This window comes from Nanorana parkeri, unplaced genomic scaffold (assembly GCF_000935625.1).
Source record: "Nanorana parkeri isolate BGI_ZX_2015 unplaced genomic scaffold, ASM93562v1 scaffold29, whole genome shotgun sequence".
Taxonomy (NCBI): Eukaryota; Metazoa; Chordata; class Amphibia; order Anura; family Dicroglossidae; genus Nanorana; species Nanorana parkeri.
Window position 1 is genome coordinate 948239 of NW_017306297.1, and position 22823 is coordinate 971061.

Here is a 22823-nt window from a genome sequence, read left to right on the forward strand (position 1 = left end):
AGCAGTTTGGGGCAGGAATATATGGGAAGCTGATTTTTTTTGTTTGCTAGTGTGCCAACCTCTGGTTGGTGGCAATAAAACCTGACTGTTTAAGAAATCCTGTGGCTCTTGTGTCCCTCAATACACAATAAAAAAAACACTTATTTCTGTAAAATAGGGAAAGGTTATGACCTCTGTCTGATTAATTTTACTGTCAGTGTCTTCCTGTCCTGCTGATAATGATTTCTCCAATTTCTTGTCTTGCTGTCACAAAGACCTTTCAGGAAATTTTGAGAAAAGGGATATAAAGCCCAAAGTGACCAAACCTTGTTTAGAAACTGAGCCTCTTTCACATAAAAGTTGAATAAAGTATTGGCTCAGCAGTATGTGTTTGCAATAAATGATTTCAGAAAAAAATCTCTTTAATCTTTTCATATTCCCATTTATCTTAATTTTTTTATAATTTGAAAAGACCATCTTGCTGGAAAGCTGGATTAGTGTAGGCTTCACTGTGTCCATTTGTCATCATCATCTCGCTCTTAGCATATATTGTTTTTCCAATCAGCGGCCATTCTGTGTCCTCTTCCAATACTGTCCGAAGTATTTTATACCTACTCCCAGGCTTTATATTGAAACATTTCTTCAAGGCCATCCAGAGGGCTCTATTATCCAGAATAAATTCCTAAAAATATGTAATAGAACCCTAAGATATGAAAGCTTTCACATACATTGGTATATATTATATCAGTCAGTATTGAGGACATATCATGCACACAAAAATAAGTTTACACCCATATATTAAGAAGCCCTCCCCATACAATAACATTTTGAAACATGCAACAGTAATGCAAAGCAGGCAATGGCTGACGCCTCTACATACAGTATCTCTCAATGTATTCTTGTGAGCCCTGGGACATTCTAATATCCAAATGTGGATTTTAAGCAGAAAAGTCTATAGACAGGTCCTGTAACCAATAATAAGATCCAATCTATAAGATAGAAGAGGATAGCCTGCCGTCAACTTTCTCTGCCAAGGTTTTAGTTGCATACAAGAAAGCCTTGTGTTTTTGTGAACCTGGGGTGCTTAAAAAGACACTTAGAAGTACAAGTAGGTACCGGTGGGCTCCTGTTTACAGTCATATCACGGGTGTACAAGTTTTATAGTATGGACAGAGTTGCTTTAATATATATAAACTAATATATGGTTGTTATGTAAATGTTTCACTAAAATTGAACATGTTGCTCACTTTAAAATGAAAGAACACAATATGAAGTTTAAACAGACACATTTCTATAGTTTCCAATGGCAGATCTGTTTTAATTTCAAATATAACCTGTTATGTTTTTGAAGCTGAGGGGACTAGAAGTATGGAAATCAATCGATCTAACTAGACAACTAGGTAAATTGGAAGGAAGCATAGTTTGCTAGGGGCGACACTTTCACATGTTTTGCCTTTTAAATGGAAGTCCTATACTTGCAAGTTTTCATTCTGTAGCTTTGCACACTGATCAAAGAAACACATGTAACAATATTGCCTAATAACAACCACAAATATAGAGCTGCAGTATCTACATGGAATGAGATCTACAGTCTCAGTCGACGTGTAAGGCCCCTTTCACACAGGAGGTCCAATCGGGTCTGCCTGTCAGTTTTTCAAGTGGATCTGATAGGATGCCCAATGTAGGACTATGGGCAGGGTGTCAATTTACACACGGTTACCCCTGACTCCGGCCAGGTCCGGAAAAGTAGACGGATCAGGGATCTGTTTTGCCAGACTTGACCGTGCCGGATCGGGGGTAATCTAATGTAATCGGACACATGTCCGTTTACATCCGATTCCCCATAGAGGGATATGAGATCTGGTAATTGCAGTTTTTACGTCCATCGCAAGATGGAGGAAAAAACTGTATGGACATGGATGCCACAGCGTTGACATACGCTCCGTACTGCTGTGATCAGGAGAGAATCTGTGCATGGATCCTCTCCTGATCAGCCCATGTAAGAGGGCCTAATGTTGAAAGTTTGGAAGGCATGGTTTAAAGTCAGTAAAGACTAATAAAAAACAAAATGATGAAAACAGAAATGGACATTAGAGGTGGTGGCAAACCAGACAATACCCTTTCTATATATAGTAGGGCTGTTACTGATTAAAATTTTCGTGTTCGATTAATCGAAAAAAAATTTAATCGTTTAATTTCGATTAATTATAACGCACAGAATTCGTGTCTAAGCAACAATGTTAATGGGGACAGGGCCACACAAAGAAATTTAAAAAAAAGGTACAAATCTGCAGGTATTGATAGAAAGACTTATAAAGCTTGAATTCCACTCTGAGCTATTGAAAAGATTTCAAAACTTCCATCTCTGTAAGGAAAGTCTATAATATCAATAGAAGCCTTGTTTATGCCTGGAAGATGGCAAGCTGGTATAAATTAGTCAAAGCTTCATTACTCCATAATATGGAACAATGCACAATAGGCCCCCAAGCAGACTGTGTGGTGGGGTTGGGATTGTGAACATATGCCTCTTCAGTCAATAAGACCTGCTTCTTGATTTCCTCCTCTCGGACATCAACGTCACCGGACTCCTCCCCCCTTCCCTTCGTTAGCCGTCACGGACATCGACATCACCGGACTCCTCCCCCCTTCCCTTCATTAGCCGACGGAGCCACTTGGGGAAGGGGGGAGGAGTCCGGTGACGTCACCAGATCTCCGACGGAACTCCCGGAAGACCCGGAAGCCGGCGGAGAGTTGAGTACTGATCAAAAACATTGTACGATTAATCAAGGAATTAATCGTTAATTTTCGCAGCCCTAATAAATAGCATAATACTCTTGATTGATACCAATACAGGTTTGCTCTTGTAATTTAAATTTATGTGTCAAATAAATAAGAGATACCTGTACATGCTAATGAAACATTTAGAGATACATTGTGAAAATGATTTTTTAAATACCAAACACCACATAAAATATCCCCATTCACAATAATACTGACCTCAACTGTGAATGTTACTACCAGATTTATAGCCACTTGGACTATGATATGTTTTCTCCAGCTGGTGGGTGTACAGACAAGCTGAAGAAAAGAAAAAAGGAAAATCAAAAGATTATCTACTCGTTATTACAGTTTAAGTACACTTAACAGAAGCAATTCATCCTTATGTTTTTTTCTCCTTCCAGATTTTTCTTTAATTCTCTCTATCATTTATCTACTCAGAACCTTGTCTAAATGACATCTCACATCCTATGCACTGCTACAGAAAATGCATGAAGGGGACAGGGTATAAAATGCTCCCTATATAAGAATTACATCATATTTTTCAAGATAAACTAAAGCCTTCAAAAAACAAATTGCCCACCTTTCCAACAGCGTATGCTAAATGCCACGGCATTTCTCAGGCTTATTCAGTATGTATAGGGCAGTAATTTGCAGTATTCAACAAGAATTTAGAATGCTAACACAAGATTAATGACATATTGATTTGTTTCTATAGGTTACATAGTTACATAGTGGATGAGGTTGAATAAAGGCACGGCATTTTTTTCTGCACATGACTGGGTGACAGAAATCCACACAGCCTCACCTCATTAATTAAAGCAGAACTCTGGGGGAAAATGATTATTAACCCTTTTTATGGGGCTACCTCTGCACTGCAAGGGTTAAGTGCTTGTTTTGGTCCTGGTAGAAAACCAAAAAAAATTATGCCAGGGGATCAGCCATGGTATTTACCTCCGGCATTCTCACGTCCTGTAAACAGTGCATTAGACATGATGATTTACAGTACCTTAGACTGCTGCAGTGAAGAGGGAAAAAGGCTCCAGGGACCTAGCTAAAAACAAGCCAGCTCCGTTGATCAGGTGACTATAACTTTGTTATTGTCCTCCCTATACCAGAAGGAGCACTGGGTGGGTAGCCCAACTGCAAGGGTTAATAATATTTTCCCCCGAGTTTTTTACACTTCCCCTGCAAAGTGCAGATTCTCTTGCAAAGTGAACAGCCTATTTGCCTTTAGAATATCAACTGAGTGAGCTTGGAGTGGTGGCTACCTTACAACACACACAGGGACCATGGTGAACAAAATTAGCCACCTTCCAGAATGAAGGACAGTATCAGCACAATTCAGAGAGGATTTCACTCTACAGCTGTGTACAGAGTGATACACAAATAAGATACATTTTTGTTAATAGTTAAGGTACTTCAATGTATTTTTAAAATGTAACTCCTGTGTTTAGTGTCACTTTAGGTCAATCATTCTTATGCCAATTTTTGTATTTATTTAATTTGTAATTAAATGCTTACCTCCAAAATAATGTATATGTCTTTGAAGTCAGCAAATATGAAGAATATGGTAAATGTAAATTCTATAATCAATATGGCCACAAAAAAATCTGGAAAACAGAATATACATTTTTTCAAGCTGGTAGCTTATAGCAGAGATCATAATTGCACCTTTTTTGGCCTACATTTTCTGTCATTCTTTCCACCACAATTCTCCCTTTTTTACAGATTATATAAAGTATTTAATATTTAAAAAATGAAGATGCTTATATTGCTTTCCTACTCTTGAAGCAGTATGAAGGCAAATGTGGTAAAATTGCCACTCAGTCCAAGTTTTAGGCTCCTTTCACACTTCACGCACCCCTATTCAGTTCAATGGGCTGCCGCACGCGTGACAAACATGGCAAAGAAACTCATGCAACATTTTCAGCTTAGAGTTTTATGCATTTTTTTTACTATTCGTTTGTGCGCATTTGATGAACAGGCAAAAATGCCCGTTTTACTGGCCGCGTTTGGCAGTGCCATTAACAAGTAATGGCAACGCAAGTGCGTCACACTTTTTAATGAGTTGCGTAAAAGTGGGCCAAAGTGTAAATGGAGCTTTAGAAAGACATTTCGTAGCTATGGAGTGAACAACCCTAATATGTTTTAAAGGGAAAATATAATTTCTTTATCGTCCATTGAGGGACGCAGGAACTTAGAAATTCTGACAAAGTCAGGACTTACAGCTGTCTACAGGAGGTTGGAACACTGGCCAAAAAACAAACAAACAAAAAAACATAAAAGCCAGCCCTGTATAACCCCACCTTTAACAGCCATGGTTCACATTTTTGCCAGTGCCCTAACAGCTTAGATACCTTTTCTTCAACTTTGCTATTTAAAAAAATCTATAATTTTGGCTAGCCTTTTTCTTTGCTGATTTCAATCATGATTCTCTATACACTGTTAATTGTTTTAAAGATTTCCCTAACGCTGCTCGAGCTAGACTCTGCACAGCAGCTATACAGTTTAGTGTAGCCTCAGTAACTGCTTTGGAGACCATACCTGGAACCCGCTAGATTGAATGTTTATGGGGCTAGCCTGGAATATAACCTTCAAGCACTGGGCTTTGCATTGTGGTGCTTTCTAGACTTTTTGAAAGTCTTTAGGTAGGGGTGTTAGGTCTGAGCCTTTAATGCTCCATTCACATATGAGCGGTTTTCTACCGCTCTAAACATAAAAACAATGCATTTTAATGTGCCTTGTTCAGACTATTGTGGGGACGTAGCAGTACAAAACTGCATCCAGCAAAGTAGCGCAAGCGCAATTTCAGGGGCGGATTCTACACATTTGCGGCTATAGTAATAGCCAAAAACGAGCGGAATCCGTCCAGTAATAAAGATTTTAGCGTTTTTGTGCTGTGCAGTCTTCCGCACTTACAAACCATGCAGAAAAAGCATACGCTATCTATGAATGGATGCTTAGTTTTGACTGGCTGGCTTTTCCTTTGGACATGGTATATCTTTGCAAACTTCCTTTCTCTCAAGTCAAAGGTTAGGAATGCTAGGCTTAAGCCTCCTGCTCTTGACTGACTGGCCTTTCTGTTGGACATGATATCTATGTCCAAATTTCTTGTTAAGGATTTCTTTTTTCCTTGGATTTGGCCCAGTAAAAATTCTTCTTGTTGACAACATTAGTTGTTGGTATGGTTTTCTTTCAATTGGGTGGTGTGTTCTTCCACCTGTTTTTTGGTGCAAGGTTGATTATTCTTTGTCTTTTTGCTGCATCATTTCTTCGAATTTCCTCTTGGTTGTGGCAGTTCCCTGTTTTTGTATGACCTTTTTTTTCATCTAGCGTTCATTTAGGCATTGATTACTCATTTATGCTATGGACTCCACACCTGTGGACCTCTCACTGGCTGTTACCCACCCCTCAGTTAAACTGCTTTTGGATGTCCTGGCTTTTCAAAATGTCTAAACTCCCATGTCCCTCAATGAACCATATGGAAAACATGATTTTTGTACTTCATGACAGCTGGGGGTTGGGGGGGGGTGTTATATGAGCGCTAGCTTCAACTTATTTTCTTTGCCAGTGTTACAAACTCCTGTAACCTTCTGCAGTATAACTCATTTTTTTTTAAAATGCATGGGCTCCTTAATGGACTTCATGAAAAAGTTTTGATAGCAAGTGTAAACAAATCTTATTATTGTTGAGTTATTATTGTAGTGTTTAGCCTAATAGTAATGTTGAATATGGCTTTCACAATTTTACAAGCTTCCTCTTCCTTTATTTTAATATATTATTACATGTAGAGGTTTGTGTATTAGAGTTATGGTAGATTAGTTACTACAATAAATATGCCTAGCTGCTTAAGATACCCTGTTATCTTGCCCTTGGAGGGAAAAGTGGCAGTGTCTCTGTAAAGGGCATCCACCTACCCCCTTTATACTTTCCTTACCTGCCCTTCCTTGCAACCCGCACTGAAATTAGTTGTGTCCGTGACTAAGAGCAGGACCTAGCAATTGGATGAAAGACCCAGGTATCATCAAAGGAGAGTAGGTCACATGCTGCCCGATACCCAGAAGTGCCAGGTATTATTTTCCATTATGGTAAGGTAAGTATAAAAGGGGTAGAGGGATGCCCTGTGCAGAGACATTGTCACTTTGCCTTGCATAGGCAAGGTCACAGGGTCCCTTTACCAACAGTGCTTTCAAAGAGTCAGTTGACTTATGAGAAGGAGCAGTAAGCCACTTTGTTGCACTGCGAAGCAGGAAGCGAAACCTGCATTTTCAAGGCTGCCCGTATGTACATATATAATTACAAAATTACAGTATACACAGAAACAAGGTTACCACCATCGATTATATTATTGACATCAACCAGATCTATTTTACTTGTACAGTATATCTAAAAACAAATATAAAAAAGTCAATAGATGCTGCTTAACTAACTTTTATTTTAATATTCCTATTTTGGTAAAATAGGTCTTTGTGAGATCATAACAAATACAGTTGCCTTAAGTGCAGCTTAGTGCCAGTCTGCTAGTGGCGGGCATAAAATGTAGTTGGTTACAGTTTGCGATTATAGATGTGCAGGCCAAGATGACTTACACTATGGAAGTAATTATTAAAAAGTCTCTGAGATAAACTTTATATCAACTTTGGCCATGACATCTAGAGGAAGCCTCCTCCTGCTGACAGATAAGTATAGTAGGGCCATTAGTATTATTTTTAGATAGGGCTCAGTAAGCAAAGGTATGAAAGTATATATCTCCTGGGCTTCCTGGGTTTAGGTCTTCTTTAAAAGTGAATGCAGATTTTATATACTTACAGTTGGTATATAATGGCTGTCGGAAGGGCCTCCCCTTAGAGAAGACAAAAGATAGGATCACCAGGTGCACAGATGTTATCAGCCACAGCGTTGTACCCTCAAAGCTTTCATAGTTAATTTTTTTTCTTTCATAAATTAACACATAGGTAAGGTTCCTATTCGAACTTTCATTTCCAGGATGACAGGCACTAGGAGACAAGGAAGTTAAACCACTTTATTAGCACATGCAGAAAAGCTGTACAGATACCCCAATCTTTCCATAAGCTTGTATGCACATTTAACTCATTTGATGCATGTTATTTTCCATTAAAATGCTCCCTGTTTTTAAACATGCAAAACCCTACAACTACTGTCGGGTGCTGCCATCTCGGATGAGATGTCAGCAGACCCAGTGTGACCTGCTTTCACTCAAGTCACACTATAGTTTTCATCTTTACTCTTCCCTGGATACTAAATAAATGGTTATATAAAGAGGAGATAGGAGGGGCGGAGACGCTGACAACACACACAGTAATTAGACACTCCTAGAAAATGAAAGGCTATGACATGGCAGGAGGAAGGGGGCTGTGCTAGGGAATCGTCTTACCAAATGTTTTAGGTTGATGAAAGGATCTCATTAGGAGGAAAAGGGTGGCTGTCGTTACCATCCTCCTTCATCTGTTATGCAGACTATTTTATTTTTTTACTAGCTCCTTCAATGAAATCAGTGCACATCTCAGACAGTTGTGTTCCTTCATGAGGTGTGCATTGAAAATCCATTAGTTAAAGCAAAAAGCATTTGACGAGATCTCTTTTTATCTTACATGTCACTGCTTAGTCAATTGTACAACAAAACATGCACTCTATAGCAAACAATTATTAGTAAGCTCCACATATGCATTCTATATCCTGTACATGTACAGTATGTCTGTGTGCATTGGAGGACCGTGAGAATTTATTTTTGCAGACGCCATCAGTGCGCCGGTGTACCTATAAAAGCCTAAATAATCATGCAAGAGGTTCAGCATCTAGCTAGGTATCTAGCATTTTTCAGAATGAAAAATCAGCAATGGCAACCTTCATGTTTCTTATAGGAAATGTTTCTTTTTTTTTTAAATATGGGTTGTATGGAGAGCATCTAAAATGTTGCTTATTTCTGTGCACGAGGCATCAGTTTTATTATAGTGTAACTCTGCCAAACTATGCTAAGTGGATTTTTACTAAATGTCCCTCAATTATATGCACCTTTACTGGTATTTAGATATACCATGTTAAAGTCCTATGTTGTAACAACCTAGGTCTGAAATTCAAGGCAGATATCTTTAGACCAAGGTAGACTAAGGCCAAATTTGGACCTAAAACATAAATCAATGGAGGTTCATTTACTTGAAATTTCACCTCCGTTGACTTCCGTTCTGTTGTTTTTTTGTTTTTTGTTTTTAATTTGTTGCCAACCTTTATTTTAAGTAACATGTTCTGAGTGGGCAAACTCCTGTGTTTTTTTTTTACTTCTGTTCCATTCTGTTTACTTCCGTTCTTGACAAGTTCCAATTTATTGTGCCGAAAAAAGTAGATGCTCTAGTTTTTTTTCAGCGCAGTGCAACACAACACAACACAACGGAACAGTTCAGTGTGAACTGGTCCCATTCACACCCATTCATTTTTTGGGTTACCTTCTGTTGACACCCATTGACATCCATTAAAAACTGGAGCACATCGGATCGCAATGTATCTGGTGTGAATGGGGCTTAATGGATCCATAAGTGATTAAAACTGGCAGTCTGATGACATCTACTAGATGGCTCTGCACTTTCTCCTGCACATAACATAACATTATTTCTACAGGATTGTGCTATTTTATTTTTTTTAGTTTAAGCCCAATCCAATTTGATAGAATGTGGAAGACTTAAAACATCTCACAATTTTATTTTGTTGTCTTTTTTTCATTTGGTAGGCTTCTCTTTAATTCCGGTTTATTTAAAGCTGAACTCCAGGAATGATCTTTTAATGATAATTACATTGGCCCAGCTTGACTGAATATAAGTATTCATATCTGATCTCTGCATTAGTCCATACTGCATATGATAGCTGATGTCTTACAATTGCGGTTCCAGCAGCTTCCCCTCTGCACACTAGGCACAGGGAGTCACTCACGTGGCACCGCCACCATTCACTTTTATTTTATTTTTTTCATTGAATACAAGGCTTTCTCTCATTGGACAAGGTGGAGAGGAGTGGAGAATGACAGCTCTCCACCTCATCCAATCTACCCATCCAATGTATTACAGCTCACTGATAGGAATAAATGGGCCGTGTTGCACATGTGCACTGTGGAGGTGGGCTAGCGGTATTGGGCAGGTCCACACAGCAAAGTACGCTTGAAAGGTGAATATTTAACACAGCATGCTGTATTACAGAGGGTGAACTTGTACTTTAGGTTGTGTTTGTCTGCAGTTGAGCAAGCTTTAAAAAGCAGGATCTGAGATGTTATGACACATTTACCTGTATATGTCATCTCTGTTGTACCACGGTTGCTGCTGAACTATAAGAAATGCATATGTCTGTGAAGCTATGCCATAGAGCACATTGAAAATGACTGAAAAGATCATAGCTGGAGAAATCAGCTGTCCTGGTGGTCTGTACTTTGCCAGTGTCGGGTATGCAGGGGTAGAACTCACTGCAAAAGACCACAGAATATGTTAAAAAGACAAATATCTGACATTGACTTCCCAATTTAATATTTATAGCGATGCTGGAATCTGCAAAGCATCCAAACCAGTGCACGTTTATAATATTTATTTAAAGATGGTAATTTTGCAAACATAATTTAATACTGGTCAACATGGTGGTGTACCACAGTGTTTCTCAACTGCCCCCAGCAGTAATGTTTTCAGGGTTTTCCTTAAATTTACACAAGTGATATGTGTCACTGACTTTAGTACCAAATATATTCTTGAACCATCCTTAACCAATCTCTTGAGGCTAGTAAGTAACTAAAGGTGAACCACAATGGTGTACAGTTAGCATTGTTGTCTTGTGGCACTGAAGTCCTAGGTAAAAAGCCCAACAGGGCCCTAAATAAAGCAGTGACCCTAAACATTCTTTGGTGACAAATAAATCACTGCCATTTAAAACACATGGACATGGAAAATTCTTCTGAAAAGAGAATGTTTGCTGAATGTCAGATGTACTGCTTTATAAATATGCCCTTTGGGACTTTTCTGTTTGCCCTTGTGCTATACCGGTGTTGCAGTTTTCTCCCACAGTCTAAAAATATTTTGACAGACCAACTAGCCCTTTTTCAACTATGTTAATGGCATTGTGTGTGGGTGGAATATGGTTATTTATGTGTAAAATAAACTAACCCAGTGGATTGAAGAAGAACTCCAGGAAATGTAAAAGGTAACCTCTGCAGTGGGGCTAACCCTGTACTGCAAGGGTTAACTGCTCATTTTGGTCTAGGGGCTAAAAACATATATATATATATATATATATATATATTCACCTGATCATTGGTCCCACTAGGCTGCTAGACTGGTCCCTGCAGCCTATTTTTCCCTAGGTTCTGGCGTTCTAAGGACCCATGTCATCATCACGCCTAATGCAGCTGCATTAGATGTGTGGATGCCGAGAGACATTCCACCGCCAGCGTGGAAGGGGAGAGAGGTGAGTGCCGCCCACCGCAGGATTGGGTAAGTATATCTTCTCAATTTTAGCCTCTAGACCAAAATGAACAATTGTGTGCGGGAGTAGCCCCACTGCAAGAGTTAATTATTACATTTCCTGGAAATCATCTTTAAATATGTTGCCCACCGCTCATCCTCATCGCTCCCCCTTAGTACATCACTAAATATGTAAAACAGAGTGGGAATAAGGTGTAATGACACCCCAAAAGGTTGAACTTGGTGGGCCTCTTTCTTTTTTCAGCCATAACTACTATGTAACACAGGGTTATTCACAAAAGGGTGAAGAGTTTTGAGAAGACAGGAGAAGTGACCAATCTAGGACAACATAGCTGAACTGGAAAGTGAGCTGAATTGGAGAATTTTTCCAGTTCAGCTATGTTGTCCTAGATTGTTCACTTCCCCTGTCTTCTCCAAACTCTTCACCCTTTTGTGAATAACCCTGACAGCATTTTATATATCTCAGCAATGTCTGCATTCAGAAACTAACCTTATATATGTTGGACTTAACTGGGGTCTATTCACAAAGCTGCCGAGGGCAGCCGAGTGAATGACCGATCAGAAGTGAAGTGAGCCGAACACTGTTCGGCTATTCACTTCAGGCTGGTACGGCTGATTTCAGCCGTACATCGGCTGAAAACAGCCGTACATCGGCTTGCTTCGTGTGGCTTCGGATCAGCCGAACATGCTCAGCATGTTCGGCTGACCCGAAGTGCAGAAGGAGTTCGACTCAGCCACTGTCATTTCTGTTTTTTAAAACTTGACTGTTGTTTTGGGTTATTTTGGTAACTATACTATATCTCTTATGCTCAAAGTAAATAAAGATATAAAAAAACTTGTACTATAAAGCACCATATACAAATCATAGCAATAAGTATTCATTTATACCTACTTGTAAAAAATATTGCAAACACAATAGCAAAGTCATGAATGAGCCATTGATTGTTTCCAAAGATGTTTCGTTGCTGAAATACAAAAAGTGGAAGTGTGATCTCCTCATAATTGTCTTGCATCACCTTGACACATGTATTCATATTTTTAAATATTATTGTTATTATGAGGCACAAATATCACAGATTTGTAAGGCTTCCCAACTGTCTGAAATTTCTTTTTCCACCAAACGTATCGGGTTCTAGCTAAAATGTACTTGACTAAGGCTGTGTATGCTCAAGTTACCATGGACCCTTTAAAAAAAATGGATGTTACAACATGAATGTGCAACACTTGTTTGTACTCTTTTCAGAGACAACCTTTGTAAAGCAAAAATGCTGAGCATCCATGTTTATGGAGTTGTGAGTATTAGGAAAACAAGGAGTGCTCCCTTGCCACGTTCATTTATTCAGTCAGCTAATCATTTTGGGGCTTTTTCCTGTTTTGCATGTCTGTATGTTTTTAGTCATTTCACCATTTTACTTTTTTTTTAATTAAGTCAGCTGTTATGTCAACCTTCTCATGCATCTTAAATTGGAACTAGTTACTCTAGCCAAAAAATGCTGACCGGTAGACTTTTTATGATGTAAGAGAATGTGTATATCCCTTCTGACATAGTTTATACTCCGTGCCTGTTAGCATTTATATTTCTGTAAGTGTACATTGAATCATGCATACACAGCTCTGTATACATTCTCAGCATGATTCTGTTGTAGGCCGAAGTAACTCCTATGTGCATGAGTGAGAGTTACATCATCCAGTCAAGCCAAGCCTGATCAATCATCCAGCCTGACCAATCAAGGTGGCTGAAGACTTTGAACCTGGAAGAAGACCGGAACAAGATGGAAGCCCCAGCAATGAATGAGAAGGTGGACATTGCAGCAGGAGAGGGGGTCACTTTGCTAGGTAAGTCTTCTCTAATTAAAATGTGCTAAAAATTAAAATGTGCAAATATGCTTTGCATGCTTGTACATTTTGGCAAAATGCTCCTGGGGGCCCACAGTTTTTTGCTCACTTTTATGGGTTAATTCCAATTTAAAGGAAACCTGTACTGAGAGAATATGGAGGATCCAATTGCTGACTCCTCAGAATGCTAGTTGCTGTGTTGTTATGCCAATCAAAAGCCTTCAACAGTTATTGAGCCATAGTCAGTGACTCAAACTAATGAAGTTAAGTACATCCATATAGAGTTTTCATACAATTAGCATTTTCAGAAGGAGTTCAGTCATGGCAGCCTACATATATTCTATTTTATTAATTAGAGCCTAATTGATTAAGGCACCAGGAGACTTGAATAAAGTGAACAACATTAAAGCAGAACTCCAGAGCAAAATAGTCTTAACCCTTGGAGTGGGGCTACCCCCGCACTGCAAGGGTTAAGTGCTTGTTTTTGTCTAGGTTCAGGAAAACAAATACTCACCTAATCCTCCAAGCTGGCTTGCTCTTATATCAATCCCTTCCTCTTCTCTCCTCCTCTGCTGCAGTGATGGTATGTCACTCAGTATCCTCACATCCTATACACAGTGTATAGAATATGATGACTCAGGGGACCTTAGATTGCTGGAGCAGAGGGGGGAGGAGGCTCAAGGAACCGGTCTAAAAGCAAGCAAGGTGACTAACACTTAACCCTTGCAGTGCAGGGGTGGCACCACTGCAAGGGTTAAGAATATTTTTCCCTGGAGTTCTGCTTTAATGTTATGCCTTATCTCATAACCTTATAGTATATAAGTATATAGTATGTATGTATACATACAGGAATTTGTCATCTTTATTATATATGTGTATCTTTGAAAATAAGTACATGTTGTTATGTCACTAATGCATAAGAAATGTATATTGTTCTCCTTTATCTTTGATGGAAAAGGACATACTTCGGCACATAGATAAATATATTGACCAACCTTTTGCTTATGATTAACAGTTTTTACTGCTTTGAGTGTCCTTATTAGGGATTACTTAATTTAAGGTCAAGAAGTGATAAGAAATCTCCCCAAGGAGGGGACACACTAGTACACATCTGTAGTAGAATAGGGGAAGGGTTAGAAACTCTGACAATGTCTTTATTGCTGTCTGTAACTTCCTGTTCCAATGACAACTGATCGCCCTGTTTTTTGTGCAGGCGGCACAGAGATAGGAAGAAAGCAAAAATCTCCCCAGTGGAATCACAGACAAAATAAAAATCAGACAGTATATTTGCCTCTTCATCCCTATCCAAAACGTAAACAATTTTTAGAATCCAAAAAGAATCCTCAAATTTTTTAAGTAAAAATAATAACATTCATCTTACCCAATAGAGCAGCAGTGTGTTGGTATATTCAATTAACCCAAACATAGCCATGTATTTAAACATACAGAATGATGTGACAAGAGCTGCCCGCCCTTCCCTGCAAAAAAACAATTATACAAGACACTGTTGGACAAATGTGATCATTTTTGTTTTCTTATTACCTTACATTCATACTTTATAGTAAAAAACCTTTTTTGGAGTTTTGGACAGAGTGTTAAAACCTCTGTAAAGTTTTCATTCCTCACTATGTCTCTGGGTAGATTCAAGCTCTGTTTCTCCTAATGACCATTGTCTGAGACACAGATAGTGATAGAAAATCCAAGGTTTTAGAGTTACTACCAGAGCAAGTGGTAAGGGCAAATCTTCCAATGGGGCAATTGTTGCGGTGGCAACTGTCTAAGAGGGGGATTTGGCTCTTTTTATAGAGATCTCCTTTCACTTCCTGTCTGCCTCTGGCAAAGAGAGTGAAAGGAAATCTCTAATATAGGACATAGACAACACAGGAAATAAAACTGACAAGGGGTCACTCTATCCAAAACGGAAAAAATAAAACACATTGGCCATACATACAGTACACTTTATGTCATTTTTACCAATAGCTAACATTTCTGTTGGAAGAATTAATTGTATACTCCTTGGTTATCTTATATTTCTGGCTATAAACCCAGCATGAGATGAATAAGGGGCTGCCATCCTGTGGACATCCTTCTGAAACTGCTTCCTGTCTGTTAAGCTAATCCTCTAGTTTCAGCACTCACTGATGGAAATCAGCATTCTTAGAGAAGGTTAGCAATGGCTGTATCTATGTTTCACAAGGGCATTCCAGCCTTTATAAAGTTAAATATCTGGAGAGTCCATCTGCAACAATGATACCATGGCAAAGTGATACTATGACCAATATGGTTTTGTGGAAGGTCAGAAACATGAACTAATAATGGTAAATGGCTCCACTAGAATCGCTCAGCAACTTTATGTACAGTAAGGTTATGTATAGTGTTTAGTGAGCACGTATTTTTAGTCAATGTTTCTGTGTTTAAAGTAATTTTTTATTGGACTTTCACATTCTATTTAGCGGCTCTTCCATATTTTTATTGGTGTAAATATACAGTTAGTAGATTAGCGACTAGAAGGAGCTATGTTTCTTACTGTAAACACTTAACCTGCCTGCTTAATAATGTTTGAGATATCAGCCATTCAGCTGCACACAAAGTACAACGTTCATGAAAAATCGAGAAAAAAGAAACCAGAGCTTACATATGTAATAGGCAAATATGGCTGCCCCCATGTACATATATATTTACAAATTATACACAAAAACAAGGTATTAGTAAAGTCTAGGGGTTGACCGATCATTGGACCTACTGATAATCAGAGCCGATATTCCAAAATGTTTTAATTATCAGTATCGGTTACATTTACCGATATTACCGATAATAAACACTGTGCAAATTTCAGCCAGTTCTTGAGGAACCAGCTGCAATTCGCACAGTGGGTGCCACTGCCTGGCCAGCATCCCTCAATCAAGTGATCAAAGAAGCCAGTCAGAAAATCTGTGTAGGAACAGAGCCTGGCAGCCAATGAGCTGCCGGCTATGTTTGGGTATTGTGACAGCGGCCTGCACCCGCTGTCAGAGTACAAAAAAACAGCAGATAGCAGGGGAAGCAAAAGCCAGAACTTTCTCTCTCAGGTCCACTCCTCTGCTGATTAACCGCAGGCAGTGGGCGGGTGCAATAGCCAACCCGCTATAGGTTAGTTCAAATTTTAATAGCCAATAGCAGGCTGGCTATTGCACCCACCCACTACCTGCTGTCAATCAGCAGAGGAGCGGACCCGAAGAAGAACTTTCTCAGCAGGCAGTGGGCAGGTGTGTACATTCAGCTGCCAGCTGCGTAATCTTGCCACAGGCAGATGAATGGGGGGAGAGACTCAGTAGGGGTCAACCTATACCAGGTGACTGCCTGCTGTTTACATTCAGCTGCTGTTAAAATAATTCAAGGCACCCCTTTTACCTCTCAAAACCCATACTACAGGTACTCATAGGAGATGCCAACTCTGACAAGAATCTTTCTCATAAATTATCAAATCTACAGCATAGAATCATCTTACAGCAGTGCCAGTGAGACAACCTGCTAAACTACTACTGACAGCAGCAGGTCTGAACCTTCAACAGGTGACCAGAAATCTACTTAGATGCTGCAAAACAACAATAATGATATTCCTCATTTCATGGACGGTGTGCCAAGTGACTCTAAATCTACTTCAGAAGATGCCATAGAGATGCCCACAGAGGACTAGCTGCAACCTCAGACTAGTCCTTTTATAAAAATCACAACTGGCATCTGCAAAACAGTAATGTTTCTTTAATTAGGTAATCTAGATGAGCGCTCCAAAGACTTTGGTTCTAAATTCCTGCAACAGAGTCTTGACCTAGGCTGCAATTCATCTAAGATTCTTCCATCAAGCTGACAGTTGAAGAATTACATCAGGAACCCTGCTAACAGTGAAAGGTCTAAGAACTCATTGGAGTTATCTACACCACTCATTGTGCAGAAATGTCATTTCCAGCTACACCTGGATGTACAGCCTTCTAAAAAAAGACTTCTCAAGAGGTACTTTGAACCAACCAAAGAGACTGTCCCACTTTCACCTCTAAGAAAATTTGCAAGCTTTTCCACTTTGGAGAAGTGACCTGGTGCTTCCAGCTATCATGAATCAGAATACTTTCTTAGAGCTTTACAGACTTTTGTACATGTTTTACATATTTTCTCTTTTCTTTATATCCTTCAATTTGAGAGGACAGCTTCTAAGCTATCTTGGAATGGGGTTTTAATTTGTGGGTCTTTTTATCTCTTCCCTAGAGTTTAGGACAAACTGGAAGCAGCTAGAGAGACCAGTGCTGGTTTGCTGTAAAGTTTTTTTAATAGTTGTTAAGATTATGTAGATGCTTCAATGCCTAGGCACAGATGCATTTTAAGAAAAGGTTTCTAGTCACATTTCCCAGGTCTGCAAACTTCCTCAGCCATTAGCAAAGCGACATGAGAGACTCAACTGTAATATAATACAAATAGGATTGCAATCAGTAAATAGCTACCTCAGACAGAACAAAGGTATGCCCAGGCTTGTTTATTCATTATCCATTTTCAAATGAAAACAATTACCTAATAGCTTGCATAACATAGACCTGCAGAAATGTGAGATGTTTTGACTTCTTGTAACCTGTAATTTGCCCTCATATTGTTGACTGATATTAATCCATTACTTATATCTTAGAACAATAATCTATTTCCTTATTAAAGCTGCCATGGACATTGAGGGCCTATTCATACCATTGCATTGCGGTAATATGTGGTAATATACACGTTTTACCATGTTACCACAACTGATGGCAATGCCTGTACAAGGTAGACTGCTATGCCTTTCATTGCTGTGGTGCACAGCATCCTCAGGAAGGGGTCATGTGGGTCTTCTGGTCCCCTGTATTGAGTTGACAGTTCATTCATAATGAACTGTCTTACAATGCAACATAGCACACCACAACAGACCACAATATTGTGAATCCATCCTAAAGGAATAATGGATATGTGCATATAACTCAACTGAAATTGTGCTCTGTCAAAACAAATTTTGACATATACGTGCAGGTTTGAAATGCCCAAGAATGCACATTTATTTTTGTGGAAGCAGGAAAGGAAAATGTGCATAAACCTTTCCAGCATGCTCTTAATCATAGAGAAAAAAATAGTGATTGGATGATCACCTTTTTCCTCTGCTATTACCTTTCCTCTCTTAGCATCATCACATCAGTCCAATGAACAGGGAACTGACCGAGGAAGCAATACGGCTAAACTAGAAAGAAGCGGAGTGATCATCCTGACTAGCAGAGATGTGTGCACTACGATAATAGCTGTACAAGTTTACAGATATTTTACCAGGTAAAACAGTAAATCTATATTTATTTAATCTCTTTAACTGTTTTGTGTTTCTCTTGAAGTCTGTCAACATGTTTTGGCCTGTCTCGTGTTATGGGTCATTGGCCATATTTCATTATTTTTGTTTAATACTAAAATATGTGTTAGATTATTATTGTTCAGCTGTAGTTTTTTGTGAACTTCCTTGGTTCAAGTGAAGATATTTTGATACTTTTAATCTACATCATCTGCTTCCTTGGATTCATTGTAGTAGCCTAATTTAGCAGTGTACAATGTTGTTTAAAAAAAATATTTATTGCATTTTATTTTTTTCCTTTATTGATTTTTGGGAAAAAGCGTTATTTACTTGAGTAATTCTGGAACACAGGCAATATTGGTAACTTGAGAGGTGAAAGGTGCAGCTACAGATGCTTCTTCTTCAGATAAAGATATCCCTGCATTGGCCATTTTCAAAGCCTGTAAAAAAGTTATTGGTAAAGTTATACATCCACAACTTATGTTTGCAATCCAGCCTGAGCTATAGCCCTTCTGATAAAAAATGTCCAATTGCTGATACACCTGGTAATTTGTAAACTTTAATTTCTAACTCTTTTAAAAGGGAAGTGAGGTGCTTCTGATCCCACCTTCATATGGTCTGTGGCTCTGGGTCTGAAGGCTGCGTACCACCCATGACTCCTGGCACCCTTTGCCCTTATCTCACGTCTCTATATCTTACAATACTGCATCCACATGTCTTCCATTGCTCCCATATGCAGTAGTTTCTGTGGTACCTCATTAACTTTTCCCAGGGTTGCCTTGCCTTCAAATGGCAAGTAAATTGTATATGGTTCCCTGTTATCCTTTACCATATGGTATCAATACAGTATAATACCAGGTTGACATTATAAGAGGGGCTAACCATTTTTGGAGGGTTTCTTTTCTTAAAGTGCCCACCCCATGCTGTGAATGGCTTACAGTGGTAGTGGTTAACCTGGTAATACAGAGGGCCTCAGGTGTCCCCCTGGTTTGATCATAAAACTGCATAGTAGAAATTGCACTTATTCACAACAGCACATGTGCTTTATTGTGTACATAACACACATGCTGCTGTGTGCTGCAATACCATGCTTTCTTTAAAACATGTCGCAGTGCTGGCTCTTTTTTAGAACTTCTATGTAATCTTATGTGATGCAGTGCATTGTGATTCATTCCAATGCATCGGAATATGGTGCAAAAAATGCAACATGTCCTACATTCTTTCAGCACACTGAAGCCAAAGGACATATGGCAATTGTCTTATTCTTGTGTAGGGACTGCACTGGGCAATGCTGCTCAATGCATTCATCACAACTGGGGTGAATAAGCCTATTTCTTTGTGAATTTATTACATACCTCCCAACAGTGGGGTTCACATATAGAGGCTACCAATCAAAGCTCCCTGTTCCCAGCTGTAGATGGAGTTGGCCTGCTGCCAATATGACCAGATCAACTGTCTATAACTTTCTGTTCTATTCACTGAACTCTATTTGGATCTACTAAAATAGAACTCTGCTATATGTATCTTGCTACTGCACTTAGAGAGCTTATGGGAAAGCACATTCTAGCATCTGTTTATACATTAAAATAGGTATGAATTAATTTACTAATATATCACAAACGAATTTCAAATGTTTTTAGATCTGCTGCTTTCTTTAAAATATTATCCGCTGGTCCTTCCTTGAAGGCCCTGGTACATGAACTTCCTGTTACAAAGTATCTCCCAATTGTGCTACTGCATCATCATTCTATTACATGCCTCCCTGTGGAGTTACTGTGTGGCTTTGCTGACAAACATTGGGCATTGATGTTCCATTATTGTCACTATAAGGTAGCCAGTCCAAAGCAATGATGTGCAGCCAATGCTGGAATGAGTGTGTGCGTGGACAAGAAAAGACTAAAAGAGATTGGAAGAGATCAGTAGCACTGATATGTAAAAAAATTAGGAAAAAATATGAATTTTTTTAATGAAAGAAAAAAATTACAAACAAACAAAAAAAACACCTGACACATACATGCTGTACTGATTGATCTTATTTGTAAGACATAAAAATAAAATCGCTACTTACTGCACAGTCATTGGCTCCATCACCACACATCCCCACATAATAACTAGGTAAAAAAAAAAACTGTCATCACATGATCATAAGCTCAGAATCAACATGAGGGTCAAATTTATCATCAAGTATTTGTGGTATGCGCTCAAGATAGCATGGTAAGAAAGGGCAGCTCCAGAAAACATGTACAAGTTTTGTTTTTGTTTTGCTTTGTCTCATCATATTTTGGCTGGATTCAGGGACCATTTCCAACATGTGTGTTGGGCTGCATTTCTCAATACTGACCCAATGCAATAACTAGCTTAAATCCATATATTTTACAGGCTCAGTTGACAGCAATGCGGTGGGTTGATGTGCAGTGGGCGAAAATGGAACACAAAGCTCAATGTGCTGCAACACACATGAAATAAAGAAAAATATGGTATTTTGGCTCCTACTGTGAAAAAAAAACCCCACACATCTGTACAATGCATTACAAAAAATGCACACCACCGCAAACTGGAGTTGTTGTGAATGCAGTCGCAAATCTATGCAACATGTTTAAAAAATGCACAGCAATGCAACAAAAAGCAATGCTTAAAAAGAAAATGAATGTTCAGGCATGTCAACTCAAGATCCATTGCAAGTGCAGTTTGTAAAAATGGAATATGCTGCACTGCATCGCAGTGCAATGCAACGCGCATTAAGGAAAAGCAAATGATGTATTTTGGCTCCTGCTGTGAACAAAAACCACAGTGCATCAAATCAAAATGGATTTCAATGCACATTAACTCAAGTGCATTTAATGCATGTCAACGTAAACTAAATACATTGATGCAACAGACTTCGTGTGAGGCTAGATTCACACCACATCCATTGCATTTAGCTCACTTTGATGTTCATTAATGCACTTGAGTTGACGTGCAATGACATACTTTTTTTTTGTAATGCATTGCATTGATGTGCATTTTTTATGCATTGTATTGATGTGCAGATTTTTTTCATCCACAGCTGTAGCAAAAAAAAATTTTTTTTCTTTAACATGTGTTTTAGAACGCTGTGATGCGTTATAATGTTGCACCTTGCTGCTTTTAAATACAGAATGTTTCACTTTCACAAAGCGTACACCAACCCAAAGCATTGGCGTGAACTGAGCCTATTGGAAGCAATGGATTTTGGCTTGTTATTGCATTGGGCCTGCGTTAAGCAGCACAGCCAAATGCAACCCAACACACATGATGTGAATGGGCCCTCAAAGACATTATTCTTATTTTTCAATTTTCACAACAATATGGTTAACAAAACCAGATCAGTGTCTGTAGGTGGACATCTTCCCTGCATGCATAGAGCAGCATGGATACTAATATAGCACTGGTCCACATGTAGCTCATTTGACTAAGATTTAACTTTTTAATACAGCAAAGTTCAGTTCAGTAAACTAAAGCTATGGTTTTTATGTGTTAGCACAGTTTACTAATCATTACCTGTGCTCAACAGACCTAGGGGTCTGGTCCAATATTGTCAGCCTATAGTGCTTTGAAACTTTGCTTTGATTAATAAGTCCATTCTCCATGGATCTAAAAATTCACAGACTTTTTGTTTGTAAGAGTTGGGACAACTCAGCTTTTGAAAACACCACAGTCAGTGTGAATATAATTCCTTGCAATGCTGTCAATTGTGATTGTGGACTTTGGATTGTAATATACAGTATATGTGTGATATACTGTATATGTATATATATATATAATTATTCTGGTTGTCTCTTTTGGCAGTGCTTCCAGTTAGCTGAGCCTTGATATTTTTACCTTGTGCCCCCAAATGAGATGTAAATATATCCCCAGGCAATTACCCTTCCTTTAAAATGCAGTATAAAAACAGTTCAGTCCTTTGGATTTCATTTATAAAAAAGGAAAGGAAAAAGAGTGGCCAGTATATCCAAAAGTTGTAATGGACATTAAAAGGATTATTCACAAAAGGGTGAAAAGTTTGGAGAAGGCAGGAGACGGGAACAATCTAGGCCAAGATAGCCAAACCAGAAAGTCAGCTGAATTGGAGATTTTTTCCAGTTCAGCTATGTTGTCCTAGATTGCCTTCTCCAAACTTCACCCTTTTCTAAATAACCATGATAGTTTCTTATTGCTAACAGTCTTTGAATGGATGCTCAGATATCCCTATGCTGATCTTTTCTCACAGCAGGCTGGAGTAGCTTCAAACATAGAAGAGAATCCTGTCTATTTGCTGCACCTGGTATACGGCTGTAGCAGTACATAAATGGAGGTTGCAATTCTATTACAGTGTTCCCAGTTATGAGCAGCTGGTTAGCCCTCAATAACAGCATAACCTTCTTCAGCTTTTCTATTTTCAGTCCAGGGCCATAACCTGCACTTTGCCTGAC

At 38.8% G+C, this 22823-nt stretch overlaps 1 protein-coding gene across 1 annotated transcript in view; it reads right to left on the reverse strand.

Annotated features, from left to right (window-relative positions):
• Window positions 1-436: 436 nt before the first annotated feature.
• Window positions 437-22823, reverse strand: part of LOC108795674 (probable cation-transporting ATPase 13A4) — a 60729-nt gene continuing 38342 nt past the window's right edge. The window contains exons 21-29 of the mRNA XM_018566970.1: window positions 20462-20504; window positions 18724-18833; window positions 14449-14545; window positions 12124-12196; window positions 10051-10225; window positions 7570-7757; window positions 4282-4370; window positions 2977-3057; window positions 437-661 (exon numbers count right to left, since the gene is read on the reverse strand). Coding sequence (XP_018422472.1) covers window positions 437-661; window positions 2977-3057; window positions 4282-4370; window positions 7570-7757; window positions 10051-10225; window positions 12124-12196; window positions 14449-14545; window positions 18724-18833; window positions 20462-20504 — 1081 coding nt within the window. The remainder of the gene's footprint in view (window positions 662-2976; window positions 3058-4281; window positions 4371-7569; window positions 7758-10050; window positions 10226-12123; window positions 12197-14448; window positions 14546-18723; window positions 18834-20461; window positions 20505-22823) is intronic.